Here is a 21,152-nt window from a genome sequence, read left to right on the forward strand (position 1 = left end):
TTCTTTGATGAATAAATAAATAAAATCTTTAAAATAAGGGGCTCCTGGGTGGCTTAGTCGTTAAGTGTCTGCCTTTAGCTCAGGTCATGATCTGAGGGTCTGAGGGTCAAACCTCGAGTTGGGCTCCCTGCTCAGCGGGAAGCCTTTTTCTCCCTCTACCACTGCCCTTACTTGTGTTTCCTCTCTAGCTGTTTCTCTGTCAAATAAATAAATGAGTAAATAAATAAATATCTTTAAAGTCTTTAAAATAATAAAAAATTAGAAGGCCCCATCTTAATGCATCACAAGCAAGAAACTAGACAGAAATATTCAAGGAACGCTTGGGGGAACAAACAGGGAAATAAGAAACACAACCTGTGGCCTGGCTTGGATGCCAAGAGTACTATGACATCTGCCATCACAGAGGTAAACACAGACATGCTCCAGACAGAGGGACCACTCTCATCTGGGGAGCTTCAGGAGGCCTCCTAGAACTTTTGTTACCCTCCTGGCTATGAAAAAGGCAGGCCACTCACAGGTGAAATTGGGGACAGGACGGGAAGGAATTCCAGGCAGAGTGCACAGCCCGGGCAAAAGCTTAGAGGTAGGAAATGCAGAGCAAGCCAGGAACTGGTGGGTGGGTCACGGGGCTGGAGCAAAGCACATGTGTGAGGAAGGAGCAGGGAGGACTCGGTGGGAAAAGAAACTGGAGCCTTGGGAGCCTCCTTGGAACATGAGAAAGGAGGGACACGGTTAGCTATCTATGTTAGGAATGTCGCTGGAGCAGCACAGAGGGTGGAGGAGAGGTGCCAAGCTAGGGACAGGGAGTGCTGGGCAGCCCTGACTTATGGATGGAGGGTTGCATGGGGCTGTGGCTTGCCCTGGAGCCACTGGGATAGTGAGCTTTTATGACAGCCAGCCAGGCCTCAGGCTGGACACACTGGGTGCAAACACCGGGGGATGGCATGAGGCAAGTGGCTAGAGTGTGACCCATAGTAAGACACTCTCCTTGTCCTCTGTCGGCTCTGTTGGTTTCCCCCTTCTTGCTAATACCACAAATGATGGAGTTGCCAGGGTTCGGTCCTCCATCCTTCCCTCTTTCCACGCCACATACACCCCCAAATGCCACCCAGGTGCCGGCTGTGATTCCCACACTCACATCTAGAGCTCCTGTCTCTCTGCTGAGCCTCTGACCCAGAGTCAATCACCTAGCAGATGCCTCCCCCTGCAGGTCCCAAAGGGCCTTGTCCCTGGGCCAGTGGGGGAGAGTGCAGAGGGAGGGACTCAAAGTTGAGGGAGAGGGTAGAAGGAGGCTGGGAAGAGGAAGGAACTTCAGAGGACTGGTAGAGTCTAGCTGGGCAGTTAGGCTGGGGGTTTGAATCCTGGTTGCAGGACTTACTAGCTGTGTGATCTTGGGCAAGTCCCTTATTCTCAAGGACAAGTGTCCTTCCTCTCAACTGGCACTAATATTAGATTCATACCACAGGCTCTAGAGCCAGACTGCTTGCCTTCAAACTGTGGCTCCACCAATTCTTAACTGTGTGACGTTGGGCAAGTTACTAAACCTCTCTGACTTTAGTTTCCTCTTGCGAATGATAATGGTACCTTCTGTACAGGGTTTTGTGAGGATGCAGTGAATTCCTAGGTGTTCTAGGAGGCAGTCCTAGAACTGTGTGCTGGAGAGTAAATGCCACGGAAGTGTTTGCTGTTACTGTTGCTGCTGTTAGTTGCTATGAAAACATAATCCCAGAATCCTCTGAGTCAGGGGGCACTACGTTTGTCTTAAGGGTGAACAATAGAGGCTCAAGGGAAGCTAAGCAAGTTGTCCTCAGCCACACAGCAAGCAAACGGCCAAGCGGGGCTGCGAAGCTTTGGCCTCCCACTACCTGAATGTACCGTAGGATGAGGTGCTGGCCAGGCCGCAGGCCGAGCTGGCAGTTCCTGGGGAGCGCGAACCGAACACAGTAAGTGTCCTCGGTGAGTCTGTCCATGGCACTGATGCGGAAGGCCAGGAAGGTCTCTGGGCTCAGCTTGGATGGACAGCTCTGTAACAGGAAAATATCCAACAGCTAGGACCTGGGGCCCAGCAGACATGCAAGCAGGTGCAAGCACCCTTCTCGCTTTCCCTTCCTAACAGGCTATCTCTCTGCAGTTTTCTGAATAATAGAGAGTAGTCCCACCTCACCTCCCTTTCATGCTCTGATTGAAGAAGGCCCAAGCTTTTCACACTGAGCTTCCCCTACTTGTAAGCCTTCTGCAGCTCCGTCAGCCCCAGGATAAAGTGCAGCCTCCTTGGCTGGACACTCCAAGACCCTGTGGACGAACCTCAAGCCCCCTTTTCTTCTCTGTTCTATCAAGAATGCCTTGCTGCTTCCTGTCTGGGAGTCTTTATTTGCTCAAGCTGTGCCCTTTATCCAGAACACTCATCTCCGACGTATGAAATACCTACTCACCCTTCAAACCTGCTAAAAATCCAGATTTGTAAAATTTAGAAATTGATGGGACCTTGAGATGATCTAATCTAATATCCGTATTTTCCATGTGGGGAAACTGAGGCCTGAGTGGTAGTGGCTTCCTTGTCCAAAGTCACACCCTGAGCAGGAATTCAAATTCACGTCTTCCAAGTCTCAGCCCACCACCTTTAACATTCCACTCACTTGCACCTCCTCCAGGAAGTCTTCGCTGAATGTCACGACTCACAGATCTCTCTCCTGTAAAATGCCCAAACCTCATCCACACCTGGGCCGACCCCTTGGCTAGTTCTGGGCCAGGCTTTGAACCCGAATCTCTCTGCCATGCAGAGTCAGGGAAATCTTCCCCACATGGGTGCAGGGTGCTGACACTGCCACCTTGACCCATCTTGGCTGAGGAGCAGTCCTCCCTCACCTGTGACTCCTCCCCACTCAGCAGGCTCCTGTCCTTGCTGGCTCGGGCTGCTTCCCACTTCGCCAGCTCTTGGTGATAGAGGTCAAACACACAAGGTGAGCAGCCACTGCCACAGCACTGGGAGGGCAAGGGCTCCACTGGCCGAAGCTGCAACCAGGCTTCCTCATCGGCATCTTCCTCCCTCTCATCCATCATTGCTGGGGCTTGAGCAGCCTGGGAGGGTCAACTTGGTACTCTTCCCAGATCAGGTCCGAGTCCGCAGCCATAGGCCCGGGGCCTCCCCTGTTGGCCTGAGAGAGAGGGAAAACATGTGGGTTACACTCTGGTCACCTTGATTGCTCCCATTCGCCCTGAGGCGCGCAGGTGCCCAACTCTGTGTGAGCACTGGGTCAGGGAGGACTCACCCTGAGTCCTGCTGCCTGGAAGGGGAGGCAGGCAGACAGGATGCAATGATCAGAGCTGGCACCCAAAGTTTCCTAATTTCTTCCTGTGCTTTGGGTGCCGGATAAGCACTTTACATAGAAAAGCTCACTGAGTTAAAAAAAAATAGTTTAAATGAGAAAATTTAATAGTTATGTACAATTTAGCAGTTATCAAGATTATTTAGAAGTAGGTTAAAATATTAGGAACACCTTTGTAACTACCACATAGTCAAGTACAAAGAACCTGGCTAGTGACCCAGAACCCCCTCATAACTATCCCTTCCTGATCACCTCCCATCCCCCACAAAGTAACCATCATCCTGAGCTTTGGTATAATCATTCCCTAGCTTTTCCTTAGTTTTGCCCCCTTTGTGTAGAAACTTAAGCACTGTAGTTCAGCTTTGCCGGCTTTTTAATGTCAACAGAATCACACCAATGTATTCTTTTGTGTCTAGTTTCTTTTTTAAATAGTATATATTTTTGGATTTTTAAATTATTTTTTTGAGAGAGAGAGAGAGAAAGAAAGAGAGAGACTGAGCATGAGTGGGGGGAGGGGCAGAGGGAGAAGCAGACTCCCCACTGAGAAAGGAGCCTGATGAGGGACTCCATCCCAGGACTCTGGGATCATGACCTGAGCTGAAGGCAGACGCTTCAGCAACTGAGCCACCCAGATGCCCCTTTTGTCTAATTTCTTTCCTTCGGTAAGTCACCCACTAAACTGCTGCATTTAATTTAATCCTTATAATGAGGCTGGTACTAGAGATGTCATTTTTTAAATAGAAAAACTGGGGTCTGGGGGTGGTTAATAACATACCCAAGGTCAGCCTAACTCCTAAGACAGGGAGGTCCGGTTTTTCGGTTACCAAACACTTTCCGTGATTCCTAATCTTTAAGACTTTTTCTATTTGTCCTGCTTCCCATGTCCATTTACACTGGAGCTTTCCATGGTCCCAGAGGATGTGCTTCCAGTCTCTCCCTACACCATCCATCAGCATACCTGCCACGAGTTCTGATCACACCAGTCTCCTGTTTAGCAGCCTTTAACAGCTCCCCAGTTGCCTTCTGGCTTGCATCCAATCTTCCTCCCTGGTCCCCTGATCAGAACTTATCCAAATCCTCTTACCACTTGGTTTTAGAAGGGCAGTCTCTCTGTGTGCAATATATCTTTCTCTTATACAAGAAAGGGTTTGGTTTCAGAAAACTTGGATCTACTGTTCATGAGCTCTATGACTTCAGGAAGGTTTAGCAGGCTGCAACCCCCTTGAGGACAAGGATGATGTCTTATTCTTTCTCTATTCTACCACTAAGCACAAGGCTGGCATATGGAAGTGAATGGTGAATGTTCATTCAGTTTATAGAAAAGGTCTGAGAGCCAGGCACAGTGCTACATGCTGGGACACAAGACGTAAATAGGATACAGGCTCTCTACTTTTAGAGAGCTTCCAGCCTAACATGGTGTCATAATAATGCAACACGTTTTTATCTTGTGCTATGGACCAGGTGTGTATGGTGAGCAAATGAAGTCTGGAGCCCTCTTTATGCTTTTTTTACTCCTGAAGTTTTTGCAAGATAAAGTGAGAGAAGGGAAAGCTCTATTTATTCATTGTAAACTGCAAGACAGCGTGAGGGTTATTCCTATTAGTATTTGCCTTAAACTTACCTTCTCCGTGTCTTAACTACCCTACTTCCTTTGGTATTTTGGAAATTGGCGGAGAAGTTGGCCAAGTCTGTCATGAACTTTAAAGACCTGATTCCTGCCTCCTCCTAGCCTCACCTCTTTCTTCAGTCTAAGACGCACCACTTTAAGCCAGTTCTTGACACATCCTGTTGTCCCTGGTGGGATGATTCTCTCCACCCTTTCAGGCCTTCTTAAAGGTCACTTCCTCTCACTCTATTTAGTTCGATTATGTATTGATTCATTTGGCATGTATTTACTAGTGCTAGGCACTCGTCTAGGTGCAAGGGATAGAGCAGCGAGGAAGCAAAGCCCCCTGCACTCATGGAGTTTACATTCTGGTGGAAGAGACAGTCATTAGACAAGATCAAAATGGAAAACGCGACATTTAGTGTTAAGTGCTAAAAAGAAAAAGGGGGAAAGAAATAGGAAATACGTGTGCGTGTTCCAATTGCTTACTTATTGACTTTACTTACTTTCTGCCCATACGCTCTACATCCCATAGCTATTTTATTCACCAACGAAAACCCGACGCTCACCACTGCGCCTGACACACTGCAATCATTTGATAAACCGGTGTTGGTGGGCACAAGGAGCAAAGAGCACTTCCATAGCTCAGGCCTTGTTTCTAGGAGGCAGACAGGGAAACCCCGAGGAAAACGGGAGGAAACTAGATCCCGCCGGGGAAGGGGCGCGCAGTCGGACGCAGCGCTGGTGTGGTGGCCAGGGCCACTCTCGGACTCCGGGAGGGGCAGCGGTCGAGGTTCCGCAGCGTGGGAAGTGAGTGGTGAGGCAAGAAACTTCAGTGCACCCACTTCGGGCCGGGAGCTGTGCAGGCACACTAACTTACACATTTCTAACCCATTTTTACAGTGAGGGACACTGGGGCTCGGAGGGAAGTGCCCTGCCCAAGTTTCAGCTGCCCGTAAGCGGTCAAGGTTGCCCTAAATTCGGGTTTGAAGTACTGGTTTTCTAACACTGGTCCTATTGCAGCCTCTAACAAGACCACTCACCTACACACCCGCGCCTCCCCTCGAGACGCGTTCCTCCAGGTGCCGCCCGCCCCCCCCCTCCGGGAGGCGGGAAGAGGGTCTCACCTATGAGAAAGTGAAAATAGCCGGGGGGGTGGGGCAAGGTACGAATATACTGAATGTGATTGGTTGAAGTGGCTGTCACTCATAAAACGAGCCTCGGGCACCCAGCCCCTTTCGCTTCCAGCAGGCTTTGCGCGCAGGAACATGGCGGCGTCCAGGTGGAGGTCTTGAGGGGGATCAAGTTGGTATGGCGTTGGCATCGGGGCCCGCGAGGCGGGCACTGGTTCGCCCTGGGCGGCTCGGCTTTGGGGACTGCGGGGCGCCAAGACGCGGGGCGTATGAGTGGGGCGTGCGCTCTACGCGGAAGCCCGAACCTCGTCCCCTGGACAGGGTGTACGAGATCCCGGGACTGGAGCCCATCACGTACGCGGGGAAGATGCACTTCGTGCCGGGGCTGGCGAGGCCGGTCTTCCCGCCCTGGGACCCGGGTTGGACGCACCCAAAGTTCCGCCGCCCAATCCCGATTCACGAGCAGCCGTTGTACAAGGATCAGGCCTGCTACGTCTTCCACCAGCGTTGCCGCCTCCTCGAGGGTGAGGCCCTAGGACGGGCAGGAGGGGGATCTCCTTCCTCCGCCCAGCACTGACCCCAACTCTCCGTGGCCATGCAACTCTGTGGGTGTCGGTTTCTTCGACTGCGAAATGGGTAGTAATGACGTCTTCTGAGGGTTTCAGGTTTAAGTGGGATGAGAAGTGTGCTTCTGTGAGGCAGTGTTAGGTTGAATGGCGAAGTGAAAAGACCTGGTTTCTGGTCTGCCCCTGCCTCCATCTAACTGTGTGATTTGGGGCAAGTGGCTGAAATTTCCGGAGCCTCCATTTTCTGTGAACTCAGTGGTTTTGATTAGATGATCCACATTGACCCTTCCAGCTCTTAATACCCTGGAGATGTAACTGTACATTGAATGATTCGATGGAGGGAGTTTATAGTGGAAAGAAAAAGCATGCTTAATCTGGTCTATGGCCTCTTTTGGCAGGATTGGTGAATGTGACAGAGAGGTGCCCACACAGGTGCCGTGGGTTAATAGTGAACCCAGGCCTACCTGTCTGTGTCCTAGGTCAGTGTCCTCTGTCAGAGGTCAGAGCTGAGATGTTTTCACGAAAGGATTCTGGACCTAAAAGCTATCTAGCCTATTTCTGCTCTCCTTTTACTAAGAACAGGTCATAATGATTGAGCTGAACGAAACCAGTCTGTCTAGAGCAGAACCAGAATTATTTTCAAGAGTCCATAGGGGTGAGGGAGCTTTTTTTTGGAGCGTCTCTTTCCCTACTCTTTTTACCTCTTCTTCTTTAGTCCCCAAATCACTGTGGGAAGGGGCAGGTTCTGGAAACACAAAATGGTCAAGGTCAGTGGGAGCAGTATTTTCCAAGGAGTAATTAGGAAAGAAAGAGACCTGGCAGGATTTGGGGACTAAACCAAAGAATAAATCCTAGATTAAAAAAAAAACCTTAATGGCCAGCCTCTTAAGCTGCTCAAACCCATTCCTGAAAGCTGAATTTCCAGCATCTAAACATTCCCATTGCCTTACCTGGGTATTGTAATGGACCTCACAGGACTTGGCACCCCCCCCCCCCATTTTGTTTAATTTAAGTAGGCTCCACACCCAGCATGGGGCTAGAATCCATGACTCTGAGATTAAGAATCGATGCTAAGGACTGAGCCATCCAGGTGCCCCACCCTTGTGTGACCCTTGTAACATTACTAGGCTTTAGGGTAGACAGACTCAGGTTCTCCTCTCCATCATCACTTACTTACAGGGTTGTGACTTGAAACAAATTCTTTAGTCTCTGAATTACATCCTCCAGTCCATAAAATCCCATCTGATCTGTAGATAAAGTTCCTGGCACAGGGTAGATGGTGGTGCTCAGTAAATGGCAGCTCTAATGATTATTTATATCCTAGGGAACCATGAAATCTCAATATTTTAATCCACTGTCAAGTTTAAGGAACAACGGCAGTGCCAGAACTAAAATTCAGGTTATCTGATTCTGGTCTAGGGCTTTTTCTGCTGCACCATAAAATCCAGAAGTTATATTTCTAAATGATTGTATTTACCATGTCCTATAAGCCTCAAAGTGAAAAGTCTGATTGTGTTCATAGCATTTCATTTATTATACAAATGAAGATACGTGCTGGCGAGAGTAGCCTGCTAACCAAAGCCATCACCAGCCTGCTGTCAATTTGTGACTACAGCCATGGACAAGAATACAGTATTAACTTTGTTCTGAAGGTAGGGGACTGGGATGTGGATTTGATGCAGAGCTTAGGTCCCTAGCGCTGGGCCAGTTCTTCCCTCAGGGAAGCCAGATCTGGGGAAGGGGGAGCAAGGGACTTCTGCTTGGCATCACAGCCCATCCCACTGACAATAGCTGTCATTCCTTACTGTCTGAAAACGAAGCAGTCTGAATCAAATCTATTTTTGTTTATTTATATCCCATCATTTCCTGAAAAGTATTTCAGGCATATTACAGAAACTTTACACACAGCCAAATTAAATTAAAAACATACAGGTGAGGGAATTTACATGAAGGAGAAATAAAACAGTGAGTTGAATAAAAAAAATCCATTCTGTGAGGTTCTTTTTGCTAAAGGGGAGCCCCAAACTTGGCTCTCAGCCTGTTAAGGGTGCAGAGCAGTGTCAGCTGACCTGGCCACTTGCCTGTTTCTGTAAATAGTTTTATTAGAACACAGCCACACTCACTTGTTTACTTGTAGCCCCTGGCTACTTCCATTGCCACAGCGGCAGAGATGAGCAGTTGTGACGGAATGTATGGCTCAGAAGCTGAAAATATTTACTATCTGGCCCTTGAGGGAAAAGTTTGTTGCTCCCTGGTATAGAGAGGAACATTTTCAGTTATGCAGTTCACCATGTCTGTAAGACAAAACTGTACTATCCCAGGAGAAGCCCGACCTTCCAGTACCGAGGCCAGGGAGGATCCTGTGTAATAAAGTTCATGTGTGATCCTTCTGAAAAATCACGGCAGTGCATTTCATAGGGCTTCTGCATATAAAAATCTGCTTAAAGATAGCTCATTGTAGAAGCTCAGGGTTAGGTGAGTTGTGAAAGATTATCTGTTTCAGTGCTCCCAAACTCAGGGCCCCTGAAGTTATTCATGATTAGTAAGTTATTCCATTATTTCCAGAAGCTGTTTTCCCTTGATACGGCAGCATGGGCTTCATCCTCGGCCCACACCTAATACATGGGATCTATTTGGTAGATATGAGCTTTTCCTCCCCCCACCCTTTTAAAGTTTATTTATTTGACAGAGAGATCACAAGTAGCAGAGAGGCAGGCAGAGACAGAGAGGGGGAAGCAGGCTCCCCACTGAGCAGAGAGCCCGCTACGGGGCTCGATCCGAAAACCCTGAGATAACGACCTGAGCCGAAGGCAGAGGCTTAACCCACTGAGCCACCCACGTGCCCCGACCATGGGCTTTTCTAATCAGGGACTTGGATTTTGGTTATAAAGGGATTGAGGATTTGAAACACTGGCATACTGATCTAGTCCTCAAGTCTGGAGTCTGTCTGAATCTGTTGCCTGCAAGATTCACCCTTACGATCCCAGCTGTCTCCACTGCTGTTCCGATCGCTCCTGTGCAGGCTCTCACTACCTCATTCAGCTTGACCATCCGCTGGAAGACAGTCATGCCTGCCATCGAGTTGGAATCGGCTGTCCTGGCTTCCACTCTTGTTTTAGTTCTGACTCCTCAGATGTCACAGTACAAATCTCGTCTCTCTCAGGGCAGACCTCTCCCCAAGATGCTACTGGCAGACCTAAGCAACTCATACTTGTCTTCTTTGTTTGTTTGTTTGTTTGTTTTGTTTTTGTGATTGATTACCCCAAAGGTGTAAAGCAGGCCCTCTGGCTTACCAAGACCAAGTTAATAGAAGGACTTCCTGAGAAAGTGCTTAGCCTCGTCGCTGATCCAAAGAACTGCATAGAGAACCAAGATGAACGCCTTTTGAACGTGATCTCTCATGCCCGTCTCTGGCACTCCACTGAAGACACCCCCAAGAGAGAGGCCTACTGGTAAGTTTCCCCCAACTCAGGAAGGTTTCTAGTTGATGGATTTTAGAGTCAGCCTTGTGCTTTAAATCTCCAAATGTCTCTTCTTTCCTCCCAGCCCCGTCATTGTGGACAGTCTGCTACAGCTGTGTAGATCTCAGATTCTCAAGCATCCCTCTCTGGCCAGGCGGATCTATGCCAGAAACTACAGGTTATCTACCACCTGGAATCGAGGTTGGTCATCTTGGTCTGTTTTTTATCTTTCTACTCTTAACACCACTACCTGCTCACCACCACCGTGTCCTTGCCTGTGCTCATTTCCAACTTTCACAGACCACTTTTGTAGAATCAGACACATCCTCCTGTCCTGAGCCACAGACCAGTTCTTTTTTTTCTTCTTTAAGGGAAAGATGTGGGAGAGAGAGAGAGAGAGAGAGAGAATCTTAAGCAGGCTCCTTGCCTAGCATGGTGCCCGATGTGGGGCTTAATCTCACAATCCTGACATCATGACCTGAGCTGAAGTCAAGAATAGGGCGCTTAACCCACTGAGCCCCGGGTGTTCCTCAGTCTTTTTTGTTTTTCCTCACTTCTTCCCATGACTTAATTCAACCATATCTAGTATCTATTGAGTGCCCATGAGAGCCTAAATGTTGAAGATAACAAGTAATAAAGCGCAGGCAGTCTCTGCCTTCACAAAGCTCGTACTCGATGGTCAGAGCCTTATTACCCCATTCTTGCTTTTCTCCTTTTCCAAATCCATTTTCCACGTAGCTGCTAGAGTGATCTTTCTAAAGTTCACTTCCCTCCCCTGTTTCTGACCCTTCACTGCCTCCCAGGAACTTCAGCCATTTATGATCAGATGTACCCCACTGATCTGGCTGCCAGCTGGGCTTTCTGGTCTTCTGTCCTTCTTACCGCCCCACCCCCAGCATACCCCCAGGCCAAATGTACACTTCAACTGCTTGCAGCTTTTTGGCATCAAGCTTTTATACCTTTTGCACTGTGCCGTATGTTCTGTCTGGAATGCTTTTTTCTACTTTCCTCGTTTGGCTAAATTCTGCTTGTCTGTGAGGCTCAGCTCCAGCCCCGTTCCTACGTGAGTGCGGTCATCAGCTAGTCTGCTTCTGTGCTTCTGGTGCCCATCGTGTGTCTTGTTACCAGAGCAATGTTGTACCATATTAGAATTCTCTAATCTCTCCTCTGTCCTCCCACTAAAGTGAACCCCTGACATTAGGGACCGTGTCTCACTTGTTTTTGTGCACGGTGTCTAGTTCCTGGCACATGAGCAGCGCTGACCGAGGGTCGGGTGGGGGGTTTCCGGCAGGGATGTACCAGGCACACCAGCGTTCTGACTACGGAATCCTGGCGCAGGGAAACCGGCTGTGGAATGATTGGGGATTTTCAGGGCATCTGCTTGGTCAGGTTTCTCGAGCTTGCCCCTTTTGAGTATGGACTTCCTGGCAAGGAGTCAGCTGTGCAGAGGTAATGGCACCACTAAGGAAATTAGTGAACCTCATTAATAGAGGAGTACTTGTTGGCCCGTCATCAACTATTACCTCTAATTAAACTGCCCCATTTGGAGCTGTCACCGGAGGAGGGATGTGGAGGGAATTGAATTGGAAACCACACTAGAGTGGTCTGTGGGGAGAATCTGAAACCCAAGGTTAGGAGAGGTTCAGGCACATTTATCTTCCTTGCAGATGATATGTGAGGAAACAGGAAATATTTTAGGAAACTATTCGTGAGGTGTGGGTGTGACGTGTTTTACCAAGCAGCTCAGAGTTCATCCATCCACAGACGTGGTATCCCTGCTTTACACACACAGTGAGGGAGACCACGTGCTAATTAGGTGGCAGTGCTGTGGATCGAACCAGCTGTTAGATGTAGAAGGTCATCACCCCTGATCTGTTACCATGGTGCTGTGATTTGACTGTCCAGAGCACCTCCAGAGGAAGATTTGGCTCCGTGGAGAATCTTCAGGAGGCTGTTCTCAGGGAGCCTTTCAGGCACATCTTGCCTGGTGGCATGAGGCCTCCTGTGGAGACCTCAGATAGGGGCATGTGCACATGCTCACAAGGGCAGCTTTGCTGGTATGTCAGGTGTGTGTTTCCTCTTAAACTGATGTCTGTGTAGCCAGGACGCCGATCTGTCTTAGGTGAGGCCTTCTGACTGGCCTGATATTCCCTCACTGTTGGTTGTTGAGTTTAATAGCCTTTCTTCTTAGCCTCTAGTCTCTTCTTCCTTCACCCCCTCCCTCCTTCCCTACCACATTCTGGTCGTCACCTGGTTTGTCTCCCTAAACTCTGCCATGGGGCAGTACACTTGTGTGCCTTCGCACATGTTCCTCCTGAACTAAAATGTTTTTCCTGGGTGACTACTAACCAACCAAGGGCATTTTGCGCCCTCAGGGAGATTTGGCAGGGTCTAGAGACACTTCTGATTATCATGACTTGAACGGGGAGGGGTTCTACTGGCATCTGGTGGGTGGGGGCCAGGGGTGCGGGCAGACCTCCACAGTGCACAGGACAGTTTATCTCATCAAAGAGTTAGCCAGTCCAAAATGAGAGGGCCAAAGTTGAGAAACTGCTCTTATCCATCCTTTGGTCTCCCAGAGGAGGTCAGTTTTTTTTTCCTCTCCGCTGTCTTTGAGTATGGTTTGTACTTACATATACACTTACCAACTAGGAAGCTTCTTGAGAGCAGAGGGTAGCTCTTACTCATTTCTGGGTCCCCAGCATAGAGCAGGTGCTTGGGAAGATCTGTGTGGGGCATCCCCGAATCCAGACTGCCAGGTGGCCTCAGGGTCATTGGCAAGGGAACACAGGAAGAAGAGTGCTCTGGTTGGTCCCCTTCTCAACATCTTGACCAAAGTTTTGTTTTCTGCGACTAGGCTGATCAGCTGGGAAAGCAGTTAAGACTTGAGAAGCATGGTAGGATGAAGGCTCTAGGCTTGGCTGAGCTGAGGTAAGGCTTTGGATCAGGGTAGACTAATCGTCTTTCTCCCCTTGTAGAGTCTTTTCTCCTTCAGGTTCGTGGTTCCAGTGGAGCTCGACTGAACGCCAAGGATCCGCTGCCCACCATCGCCTCCAGAGAGGAGGTTGAAGCTACTAAGAATCATATTCTTGAGACCTTCTATCCCATATCTCCCACTATTGATCTTCAGGAATCCAATGTTTATGATGTGGAAGACAACACAGGTAAGTGTCACAGCCTTGCGTCTCTGCACAGTGTGGAGATGAGGGACGTGTTTTTTCTGAAGGGAAGGAGTATATTAAATATTGAGTCTGTGCTCCGCACCTCGCGGACATTTTCTTCTGAGAGCCACATAGCAGTGTATCCCCACTTGCTTTTGACCCCTGAGAGGTAACTTTTAGGTCAGAACTGTAATGGGTAGCTATGGGGCTTCTGGCCAGGTGCAAAGTGTTTCCTTTATTCACAGGTCCCTTGAAAGACACCCCTCTTCCTGCGTACCCATAAACCCTGCCCAAACTCCTGCTAGGACTGAGGAACCCCCCAGGCCTTGAATGGGGGTATTCATCAAAACTCCATCGAATAAAGGCCCCACCACCTCCCCTGGCTGCGGCGACAGAAGCTAGAGCATCAGGCTAGGCAGGCCCATGGCTCATGCCCTCCAGTCTGTCCCTAGGAGTTGTAGCTCCTTCCTTCTAACCTCATTTCCATGGTGACAGCTTCCAGGAGGCCCAGCCCATTGCTGCAACCTCCTAGCTAGCTGGCCAGCCTGACCTGGGCTGTTTTCTCAGTCCATCTGGTTCCCGGTTCCAGAAGCACCCTTCTGACACCCACGTTCTGTCCCTTCCCTTCAGTCCTCTGTCCCTACCTCCCCAGGGCCTGTCAGGTACAGGTGGAAGTCCTCAGCTTACAACATGAGGGCCTCAGGTCTTGGTCCCTCTTTTCAGACTCAACTTGAGGAGTCCCCTGCTGCCCCCCCTCCCCACCCCTCGCCCTCTGCCGTAGTCCAGGTACACATAACACATTGTGCTCTTTCTCACCACAGGCTCTAGTGTGTCCTCTTCCCTCTGCCTGGGGTGTGTGGCTGTCCACCTCTTGTTTTCTTCCCCTCAGTAGTTCATCTGTCATCAGGGGCCTTTCCTCTGTCTTTCCCTAGCCCCAGCTCACCCCGCTCAGATCTTCACATGTCCCTCTCTTGGACCCTCCCCCCCCCAACCCAGGACGGAGCCCCTCAAAGGCAGTGACAGGCCACGCTCGGCCTCTGCTCCTGGCCCTTGTCTGACCGTGGTGCCTGTCTCTGACTGGGAGCACAGGGAATGCTGAGCAGCTGAAGCAAGGACGGAGGCCCGAGGGAGGGCGTCTCTAAGTAGTGCTTGCTTCTGGGATTTTTCAGAGCCCATGTTTTCCCAGCTTCTTCCTCCTTGTCACCCACTTCCACTAATCTGGGTTGCTCATTCTGGAAGCTGCCAGCCTACCAAGGGTTTACTCTTGGCCACAGGGGATGCGCGTGGTGGCCTGGCAGTGTTGTGGCCGGGAGGAACAAGGGCTCGGCTTTGACCCACAGTGCCAGCGTTTGCAGAGCACTTGGGAGGCATGAGACCAGGCCTTTATCGTGAATAATAAAGTATGAGATGTTGCTAATGATTGGCTTTTGAAAAAATAATTAGCATAGCGTCCATGTTTTCTTCTACTAGCAGTTGCTGTCCCCTGTGCGCTTGAATGAGCGCGAAAGGGGTAGAGTTAGAGCTAACACACAGAAGTCAACCTGGCACAGTAAAGAGCCAAAATAGTAAATATTTCAGGTTGTGCAGGCCACACAGGGTCTCCGACAGCTACTCTGTAGACATTGTGTCTGTGAGTGGGCATGGCTATGCTCCGCTAGAAACTGTTTGTTAAAATAGGCTAGGGCCAGGGGCGATGTGACTGGCAGACTGGTTTGCCATCCCTGGAACTATGGTGATGACTTCTGCCTTTACAGAGTCTCTGTGGTGCCTGGCACTGAGCCAGGGTGAGGTGACTTTCCAAAGGGTCTGGGACAGGCTGATACTAATTTCCGTTCCTCCACATGATTATGTACCTTGCAGGATTCCAGGAGGGTTATCCTTACCCCTATCCCCACACCCTGTATTTCCTGGAGACGGCCAGTTTACGGCCACACCGCTTTCAACCAGATCAGCTGCGGGCCAAGATGATCCTGTTTGCCTTTGGCAATGCCCTGCTCCAGGCCCGGCGCCTCTATGGGGTATGTATGTGGAGAAGACCACTGAGCTACTTGACGTGGTGTTGGCCTCCTGCCTTACACTGCTTAAAGGAAGAAGGAAGGTGCAGAGGGATCCCTTGCTTGACTGAGGACTTCCAGGGACAGGCGCTTCCACGCACCCTGTGGAGATAAACTGGCATCTGGGGGCCTCCTGTGTGCCTGCCTGTGTTTTACATAAGAGACATCGTGTATTCATCAGAATAGCCCACGGGGTTTCTTTGTCATCCCCATTTTCCAGTTATGCCCCTGAACCACCGGCAGGCTAAGCAGCTTGTCAGCATTACACAGCTGTGAGTGGTGGAAAAGGGGGCAGAACTGGGTGTGCCCAGTTCCTTGGGCTTTTGTTATTCGTGCTCGAGTACACCCCCGTGGTTCAGTGAGAGCAGAACAGGGGCACGATCCTCCACGGGCAGGAGGAGGTGAAACAGAGATGATACAGACCTGTGTGCCAAACGAGGACAGGCTTGGGGACCAAGACACCACTTGGTGATAGCCCCTTGATTCTGGGAGGAGGTCTTAAGGACCTGGATTGTTTAGAATGCGGGCTGAGTAGTTGTCCCACAGAGTTGTCCCTAAAATGGGGGAAAGCCTGGCCAGGGAACAACAGCCTCGAGGGAGGGAGTAGGGAATGGCAGTATGGGGTTCCCCGAGCAGGCCTGGGACACTGGATCCCTGGATCCCGGTGGGTGGGGGAGGGTTGTGTTGGGGGAGGGCTGAGAGCTGCCAGCTCGTAGGTCTGAGGCTCTCCAGTAGGAGTGAAGAGACTCACGATGTTCTCTTTTTCCTGTTTCCCATTCTACTTGGTCTAGGAACTAGTGGGGTTGGAGGGGTGTGGTTGGGCAAACGCAATAGGGTGCCTATATTGGGCATTTGTTACATTCCAGTGTTCTTTATATCTGTGTTCCTCAAAGTGTGGGCCTGGGTTAGTGGCATTGGTGTAATCTGGGAACTTGGTGGAGGTAGAGATTCTACCGCATCAGGAACTCCAGGGTGGCGCCCAAGTAACCGGTGTTGCCCGGAGCCCTGCAGGTGGTGCTGGCTTTAGCTTGGGCTTGAGAACCACAGCAATGAGGTTTGAAAACCACTGCCTGTAGCAACTCTGTGGCAGATGCTCCTGGCTTCATAGCTGAGGAAATTTGAGGCTCAAGGAGGCCAAGTGCCTTTCCCAGTGTCACACAGCTAAGAGATTGGCAGCTGTTACATCTTTACATATTCTTGTGTCTTCTTCTTGTGTCTTCTTGCGTCTCTTCAGTCCTGGAAGGTTATCTTTGTTTCCGTTCTTTGACTATGTACTTAGGAAGGCTCTGGAAGGTTAGGTGACTTGCCCAAGGTCCTACAGCAATTGCGTGGGGAAGCAAGCACTGCCGCCCTGATCCCTCTAGCTTCAAAAGATGTGCTGTCTCCCACCTCCCGGGCAGGGGAGCGGAGCAGATGGGGTGGCACGTCAGGGACCTGCTCTGTAGGCTTCTCGCTGCTCCTGTGCCAGCTGCTGCCAGCAGAGCATGGCTAGCGACACTGCTGCTAATTGCCACCCAGTTGGGTAGGAGGGGAGACCTCCCCCACCCCTCCAGGTACGAATTATTCCTGGGGATGTGAAGTTGAGCAATTACAGGAAGAGCCTCCATGTAAAAGGTAAAATTGCTGAGAAATTTATGTACTACCTGCAGTTTTATTGATCTGTAGAGGGAGATAAGAGTCAATACAGAATCTCAGCTAACACTTAGAGGTACTTTTCTTTTTATTTATTTCTCGTGCAGCTAAGAACAGGTATTTTTAAGGCCAGCAGTCCCGGTGTGGCCCACACCGCCATCTGACATTAGCTGTTCCTAATGTCCCATTCCGCTCTGGAGGGGTGGACGTAGGCAGTGTTTTTGGATCAAGGATGCTCTGCTTCCCAGGGCCTGCCTGCTGGCTCTCTGTCCAGCAGCTGGCCCTCACACAGCTGCACCGTTTGGAAGCTTCGGGGGGAGGGGTGAGCGTGTCATTTCTCATCCACCCTGGGACACTCCTGGGAGTGAAAGGAGGTACTCCTGTCCCATGGTGTGGGACTGCCAGGGCTCGACCATGATGGGAGGGGTTTCAGTGATTTCTTGGCGTGGGGTCTGATCCTGGCTCACGCCCACGGGGCAGCCTTGCACAAATGATAGCACCTCTCTGACACTCAGTTTCCCCATCTGTGAAGTGGGGACAGACTGCTGGATCTGTGAGCTTACTGGTGGCTGTAAAGCTGGTGACCCAAATGGTGTGTGCAAGGTGTGTGGGAGCTGGTTGCTGCGGGGGTCCGGACCGAGTGGCACTCCTTGAAGGGGAGCACCAGCACGCAGGCTGCCAGGTGAAAGCCTACCGCCGACATGCCGGTGCAGATAGCTTGGCAGCCTAACGCCTTCTCAGAGCCACACTGGGGAAGCCCAGGGCCAGGCTTTCTGGGGTGCCAGGCCCTTGGGAGCAAGGTGCTGCGGGAACCGAGTAGGCATAGCGCTGGCCCGGCCACTGTGGGATATCAGGCCAGTCCCTAGCCTTGCTGAGACTGTTTCCTCATCTGGCAAGTAGAGTGGGAACGGAGTGAGCTTATATATTCACTGACCCATTGTGGAACCAGCATCACTGTTGTCGCCATCAGATAACACCACGGGTTTGAGGGATTTCCCATCATTAAGCTCCCCTCACCTTCCTGTACTCTGCCACTGGCCCAGTCCTCACCCCGCAGTGGCAGGAATTACTGTTTCTGTGTGCTTATCAACCGGGAGGCACTGGGTCAGGCAGAGCCAGGCCGGAGAAGGGAGGGACGGCCTCGCCCTGGCTGCTGCCCCACGGTCAGAGCCTTAGATGGGAGTGGGCACTGGCTGTGGAAGCTGCTGGTTCGGTGCTGTTCTTTACACCCCGCTGTGTCTGGTTTGACTTCTTTGTCCCGTTTCCCTCTCAGAATGAGGCTAAGGTTTTGGAGCAGCCTGTGGTTGTGCAGAGCGTGGGCACCGACGGACGTGTCTTCCAGTTCCTCGTGCTGCAGCTGAACACCACGCAGCTGGCCTCCAACGAGGGCGTCAAGAATCTGGTCTGGGTGGACTCAGACCAGCTCCTCTATCAGCATTTTTGGTGTCGCCCAGTGATCAAAAAGAAGGTGGTTGTGGTAAGTTCTGCCATCTCCAGCCTGGTGATGGGACCGGGACCGGGACTCCGTGTCCCCAGAGTAATTCAAGGGTGGAGCTGAAGGGATGCTTGAAGCGGGGACCCTGGCTTTAGGGTCGTCCTACCCAGGATCTCTCCAGGAGCGCTTCTCCTGTCCTGGGCCCTGCCTGGCCCTCCGTGCAACCCCCCCCCCCCCCGCTTTCCTGTGCCCCCAGCATGGCTAGCTCCTCACTGCGCCCCATATGCCCTGCTGCTGCTGGCCCGGGCCCCTCAGGGGTGCTGCTGCTTTTTTGTAGGAAGCATCTCCCTTCTCCCCCTGCCCTCCATTTCTCTTTTGTCGGGCCATCCTCTCCTTGTCCTTCCAGGTCTAGCATAAGGACCTCCCCGCCCCCACCCCATCCCACTGCTAGCCCCATTGCAGTTCCTCAGGTGGGTCCCCATAGCCCCTGTGTTCCCCCATCACAGCACAGTCCCACAGTTTCCAGATTTTTCTCCTCCATCAAATGGAGCTCCAAGCTCCTCAGGCGTGGGAGACGCCTTCATTCATTTCTTTCCGCAGACATGGGATTCTTTCTGAGGCCTTGTCACTGTCTCTGGTGCTCCACTGGCAGAGTCTCGGCCTGCTTTCTGTGCAGCGCGCAGTGACCATTCTGATTCATAATGCGAGGACAGGCAGCGATAAGCACCCTGAAGGGACAAGGGGACTTTGGGGGCTGCTGGGTCTGTGGCTAGCTGTGTCCTGGGTCCCCCACGGACCTGAGCTGGTGTGCTGCACGGAGCTGGTGTTGGGCTTTTGAACAGAATTGGCGTGGCAGCTGCCTGCTTAGCTCTCCAGGGTCTGCCAGTGTTGTTTCTGCCCCAGAAGTGCCTCTCTGGGCGGGGCCCTCTTCTTTGGCCCCAGACACCATTGCGTGTCAGCTGCAGCCACACCAGCTACCTCTGTACTCTCTGCTCTTACCCTGCTCTCTTCCTCTCCTGTATGTTTCTGGGTTCTCCCTTCCAGAACACTGACTTAGTGGCAGACACATCCTGGCTGGTCAGATGTCTCCCACCCCCCCAGCCCTAGGCCCCCAGCACAGGCCCTGGGCTCCAGCCTGGCCCTTCTGCTTCCTACCTGTGCTGGCACAGAGACTCGTCTCTCAGAGGCATCCTGCCTTTTCTTTTTAACTCCGGCCCATGCTTCTTGCCCTGTAAGACTCTTCTTGCCCTGTTCATACTCATGGGAAACCATGAATCATCTCTGCTTTCTGAACATCTTTTCCCTATGTCTTCTGTGAGGCTCGTCAGCTTTTATCGTCACTGTTCAGAGATCTGGCTGTAAGTTCCTTGAGGGCAGAGCCAGATTCAAGCCACTCTCAGGTTTCTGGCACAGAGCACAGGCCTGGTACAGAGAGAAGGGGGGTGCCTGATCGATGTTTGTGAACAAGTGAGGGATTATTGTCCCTGGGAATGAAAAGGAGGCAGACCATTGGTTCATGGTGGTTTAGGGAGGGGGTAGGGAGGGGGGGGCGGTGTCAACAGCCCTAGGAGAGCTTCATGTCCTCCACCAGCCTCTCTGGTATCTCTTCGCTGCCGGCTCCCTGGTGCCCCTCTTTGCTCCATGAGAGGAGAAGACCGGCATTATCCAGACATTTTAGGATTTACATAAAATCCACCTTTGTTTTTATTGCTGCCATTAAACCTCGTAGCAGGATCCTAATGGGCTGTGTTCTTTCCAGGAACCTGTTGGGCCGACTGGTTTCCAGCCTGAGACATTCAGGAAGTTTTTAGCTCTGTACTTGCACGGTGCTGTGTGAACCCAGGACCACTCTGGGGTCTCGAGCCCCCCCTGGCCCCTTCCGCACAAGATGCTGTATCCAGAGCAGTGCTGGGCCGCCCGAGCCTCCACGCTCACCCGGCTTGTAGTCTGGTTGCCGACAGAGAGCCCTTCCGCTGCCCTGGAGCCTGTGCCCGCGTGGGGAAGCTGTGGGAGGGGGGTGCCCGTAGCCGTATGTGAGCCCTACCGTCAGCCGGCCTCTGTGTGGGTGTGGGCCCTGAAGCCTGACCTGCCCCCGGTAAGCCAGGCTCTGCCCACAGCCGACTCTGACTTAAGATGACTTCAGATAAGAATCTTTGTCTCTTTGAGTTTCACCTTGTTCATTTGACACTTGAGGATAATGACGTCCCGTGTTGTGAAGACGGAGTGGCCGCCACAGGATAGGTGCTCTCTGAGGCTCCCTGGGTTCTCAGGGGACTCTCCAGACTGTGGGCACATTTCATCAGGGCTGCAGAAACTCTGAATGGAACATTCGTTGTAGATTTCTCCCTAGCATCCAGGTAAATAGATCAAGTACCTCCCTGGTTCAGCTGGCCTCTCTGTGCACACCACCTCCGAGTCCTGCCCTGGGCCCCGCACCATAGACCCAGCACCCTGTCTCATCCTCCCGTGTCGTTTCCATATTCAGGGAAGCGCTTGAATGCCCGTGTGCTGGGCACTGTTCTGGGCCCTCGAGGTAAGGGACCTCAGATAGTAGAAGGCCACCTAGGTCACACAGTGGGTGGTGCAGGTCTGCTTCCTAGGTAAACGATTGGAGATGTGCAGGTGATTTTGGGGAAGGTCTCGAGGACAAGCCCCTGTGAGGAGTGATGGGGCGTGCTGGGCAGAGAGCTCGAGCTCTGTGGGTTTGCACCTGAGGTCTCGGCCAATTCCTAGTTCTTTGGGTGCCGTGGAGCAGAGGTGGAGTGGAGCCTTTCTGCA

General features: G+C 51.5%; 2 protein-coding genes across 4 annotated transcripts in view; one reads left to right on the forward strand and one right to left on the reverse strand.

Annotated features, from left to right (window-relative positions):
• The window catches only part of LOC309843179 (CUB domain-containing protein 2), a 48,518-nt gene extending 42,472 nt beyond the window's left edge, over nt 1-6,046 (reverse strand). For 2 of the 3 annotated variants that reach the window (XM_082688540.1, XM_082688539.1), the window contains exons 1-3: nt 5,976-6,041; nt 2,866-3,155; nt 1,876-2,024 (exon numbers count right to left, since the gene is read on the reverse strand). In XM_082688540.1, coding sequence (XP_082544666.1) covers nt 1,876-2,024; nt 2,866-3,060 — 344 coding nt within the window. In that variant the 5' untranslated portion in view covers nt 3,061-3,155; nt 5,976-6,041. Of the gene's footprint in view, nt 1-1,875; nt 2,025-2,865; nt 3,156-5,975 lie in introns of all 3 variants that reach the window. The other variant, XR_014299987.1, reaches the window with a different exon arrangement.
• A 117-nt stretch (nt 6,047-6,163) lies between these two features.
• On the forward strand, nt 6,164-20,760 carry MRPL37 (mitochondrial ribosomal protein L37). The gene is made up of 7 exons (XM_082685242.1): nt 6,164-6,589; nt 9,900-10,083; nt 10,178-10,293; nt 13,071-13,256; nt 15,114-15,271; nt 18,213-18,416; nt 20,134-20,760. Exons 1-7 carry the CDS (start codon nt 6,244-6,246, stop codon nt 20,209-20,211), a joined length of 1,272 nt encoding a protein of 423 aa, XP_082541368.1. The 5' UTR covers nt 6,164-6,243; the 3' UTR covers nt 20,212-20,760.
• The last annotated feature ends 392 nt before the right edge of the window (nt 20,761-21,152 follow it).

The sequence above is a fragment of the Mustela nivalis genome (genome assembly GCF_964662115.1).
Source record: "Mustela nivalis genome assembly, chromosome: 10".
Lineage (NCBI taxonomy): Eukaryota > Metazoa > Chordata > Mammalia > Carnivora > Mustelidae > Mustela > Mustela nivalis.